A 3,257-nucleotide genomic window follows, 5' to 3' on the forward strand; every position below is an offset into this window, starting at 1 on the left:
GCCAAAAAAATGTATACACGTGACTTGTATTCATTTTTTGTTATCAATATCTCTTGAGTATTACAATTTTTATACAGTTTTTTCCTTTCTTAAAATGTGTGTACATTTTTTGGCACCCTCTGTAGCTCCTTTTAAGAGCCTTTCCACAAGTCCCATGTAACATTTCTGCTTACATCTTATTGGCCAGAATTCAGTCACATGGCCATGCACAGCAGAATGGGAGGCTGGGTAATGTTGTCTTTAGCTAGGTACATTGTTTCTCTGAATAAAATTCGGGCTCTGTTTGGAGGAAAAAGGGAGGGAAATAGCAGTGTGTATCACAGGTCCTTTCTCTGTAGAAGGATTCTTTTGATTCTGCCAGAAATTTCCCACTGGGGGACCATGTGACATTGACACCCTCCCTTCTCAGAGCAGCAGAACACAGCCTGGGGCAGTAAGAGTCCCTGGACCAGTCACCTCTGGCTATGATCAGCCTCATCTGAGACTGCAAATCCCTCTAATGGCCCTAAAATGAAAAATGTTCGGAAGCACTGGTCTAGAGCAAACTTTTAAAGAAAACAAAGGCTATGGTACAATATGGCCCTTCTTAAGCTCCTTTGGCAATCACTAATTTGGGTTCATTCTGAATTCTTAACTTAGAATCAAGCGTGTTCCGGGCTTGTTGAGAAATGTCATATTACTTGATGCCAGAAGGCACTAAAACCCTCTCATAGGCGACTCTAAGGAACAATTTCTATAGCAGCCTCTTTACAGCCTGCTCCTGAAACAATTCCTTAAGGATGTCACCTCAAAATCCATCTTTTCTCTTTTGTGGAAGAATAAAATGATGTTTCAGTGTGAACAACACAAGACCTCCCATATCTACTTTTTCCCCAATGTGCAATTTCTTTTTATTTTTTAAGATAAAGAATAAATGCTATCTACTATTTGTTTTTTTAGCTGAGGTTGTTGGCTGCTGCAGTTTGACATTTGTATTCGTAGATTTCCATTAGGCTCTTCTGACCAACTGCTTTCTTTTCTTTTCTTTTCTTTTTTTTTAACCAATTTGGCCAAGGTTCCTATTACTAATAATTTATACACATACAATTATTAACTCTGTGGAGGCTAGCAAGCAAACAGATACAAAGAAACCATAATTATTGCCCTCAAAAAATCCACATCTAGTAAAATAAATATTCATTTAACAAAATATTATGTGGTGTCATTCAGACCTTTATTGTAATAAGACAGCAGATGGGCAGGTGAATGGAGGGATGGATAGACAGACTGACAAATAAAAGAGGAGCAATATGTTAGGTATATTATTAGCAGCATAAATAAGTTTTAAAAGAGCTACTAACCCATGCTTAATCCAGTGCAAACTCTTTTAAACAACTCATTTATGTAAAAATATAATAAGAACTTTGATGATCTGAAAAAGTTATGCCACATAATTTTCATAAATAATTATACTAAATCTTAATAAATAGGGTTAAACTTTGAATTGCTGAGGCTTTGATAGCTACACAAGTTCTGCTCAATGACTATCAGTGACAAAATACAACTGAAGGTGGAGCCCCTGCTGATAAAATAACCAGAATTTTAGCGTGTGATCTTAAAAATTATGTTATACTTATGTAGTGCTTCTTAGCATGTCATTTGAAATTTAGCAGAAATTTAGCAGACATCAACTACATGTCAGGCATGCAAGGCACAAGTACAAAGAGAGTAAAATAGGACATTTTTCTTATGAGCTCAGAGTTCAGCTGGAAGCAGCAAACTACTATATATACACATATAGTTGTATAAAATATGCACTATAATATAATACAATCTGTACTATAAGCATGCGATTTTTATACCATTAAATATAAATTAACTATGCTTTAACAAGAGTATTTCCTTCTATATGAGAATTGATGACTCTTTAGTCCCTACATACCATAATAACATATCCTTGTCTTTTAAGTAGGATTATAAGTTGTATTTTAAAACAAATACAGTAATAACTTATAACATTAAAAACAATAATTGTTCATAGTACTAAAATCTATTACTTCTTGGCAAGTCACATTATGATATATCTTGTGCCATTGTGTTACATTCTGTTTGTTTTAAAGAAGTATGCTGGTGAGAATTATTTGATCCTTATAGATATAAAAATATATCTTACTTTTAATAACTTTTGAATGAATCTATAAATTCTCATCTAAGCCACCATCTGTCTCACAGAATTGAGTGTGTTTGCTTTGTGTTGGTAAGACCACTGGCTTTTCTTGATCCTTTAATTTTGTACATGAGGTAGGACAAAAGCCCTGGGGTGGGTCTTCTCACCTTGAGTTTCCAGGACTCAGGCAAGAGGTAGCGTCAGACCTGTGCTTATGAGTGTGGCATGATGAGCGAGTCAACTTTCAACTGCTGAGCTTCCAGTAATAGCTGGGTCACTGCCCTAACCAGTCAGAGGTCTTTGGGAGTTCATAGAGCAGCGTGTATTTGCATAAATGAGAGAGTGATAGTGGGTGGAACCATCCATGGAAATACTCTGTGTCATGACATTAGTATACCTGAGTGACTCTTGTAGAGATATGCCTTCCCTGACTCTTGGGTTATCAATATTATTCTACTGTTGACTCAAAACATGAGAGCCAGCAGGAAAAAGGAGAGACATTCAGAGCCTCTGCATAGAGTGGATATCATGAGAAGTGAAAGAACAAGTTAGTGATAAGCCTAGAAAGAAGGCTATGCTAAGGACCTCGAATGAGGTGAGGCAAATGGAATCTATTGATAAGCTATGGGTATAACACTGAAGTGCTAATATTCACCTTAGTGCTTGTATTGATAAGTTAACAGAGCCTCAGGGGAGCCTTCTCCTGAGTTCTTCCTCCATGGTCACAAGTAGTGGCCTGTGACCACGTTATTTTTCAATCTAAAATAAAAACTATTGTCCTTAGTGCACCCAAGACTTCTTTAGATACAGCAGGCTGGACAACTACTGATTTATTAAACACTTACTCTGATGATGACTACATTAAAAAAATCCAAAAGCGCCTCGAGGAAGACGCTTTTGCACGAGAACAAAGAGAGAAAAGACGGAGGAGACTGTTAATGGACCAGTTAATAGCCCATGAAGCACAAGAGGTAAGACACTTAGATGTTGGTTAAATAATAGTGCTGAAAAAAAACATGGTCTTTTATACACACATATGTGTATTTTGTGTATGTATTATCTGCCATTCTGGCCCAAATGTCAATAGCACATCCTCACGTCATAACAACAA

The 3,257-nt window shown here is 36.6% G+C and overlaps 1 protein-coding gene across 1 annotated transcript in view; it reads left to right on the forward strand.

The window, feature by feature from the left end:
• The window catches only part of SPEF2 (sperm flagellar and cilia associated 2), a 164,861-nt gene that overhangs the window by 27,007 nt on the left and 134,597 nt on the right, over positions 1 to 3,257 (forward strand). Inside the window, exon 6 of the mRNA XM_019632971.1 lies at positions 2,931 to 3,117. Within this exon, the coding sequence (XP_019488516.1) occupies positions 2,931 to 3,117 (187 nt within the window). The remainder of the gene's footprint in view (positions 1 to 2,930; positions 3,118 to 3,257) is intronic.

The sequence above is a fragment of the Hipposideros armiger genome, unplaced genomic scaffold (genome assembly GCF_001890085.2).
Source record: "Hipposideros armiger isolate ML-2016 unplaced genomic scaffold, ASM189008v1 scaffold_1214, whole genome shotgun sequence".
NCBI lineage: Eukaryota > Metazoa > Chordata > Mammalia > Chiroptera > Hipposideridae > Hipposideros > Hipposideros armiger.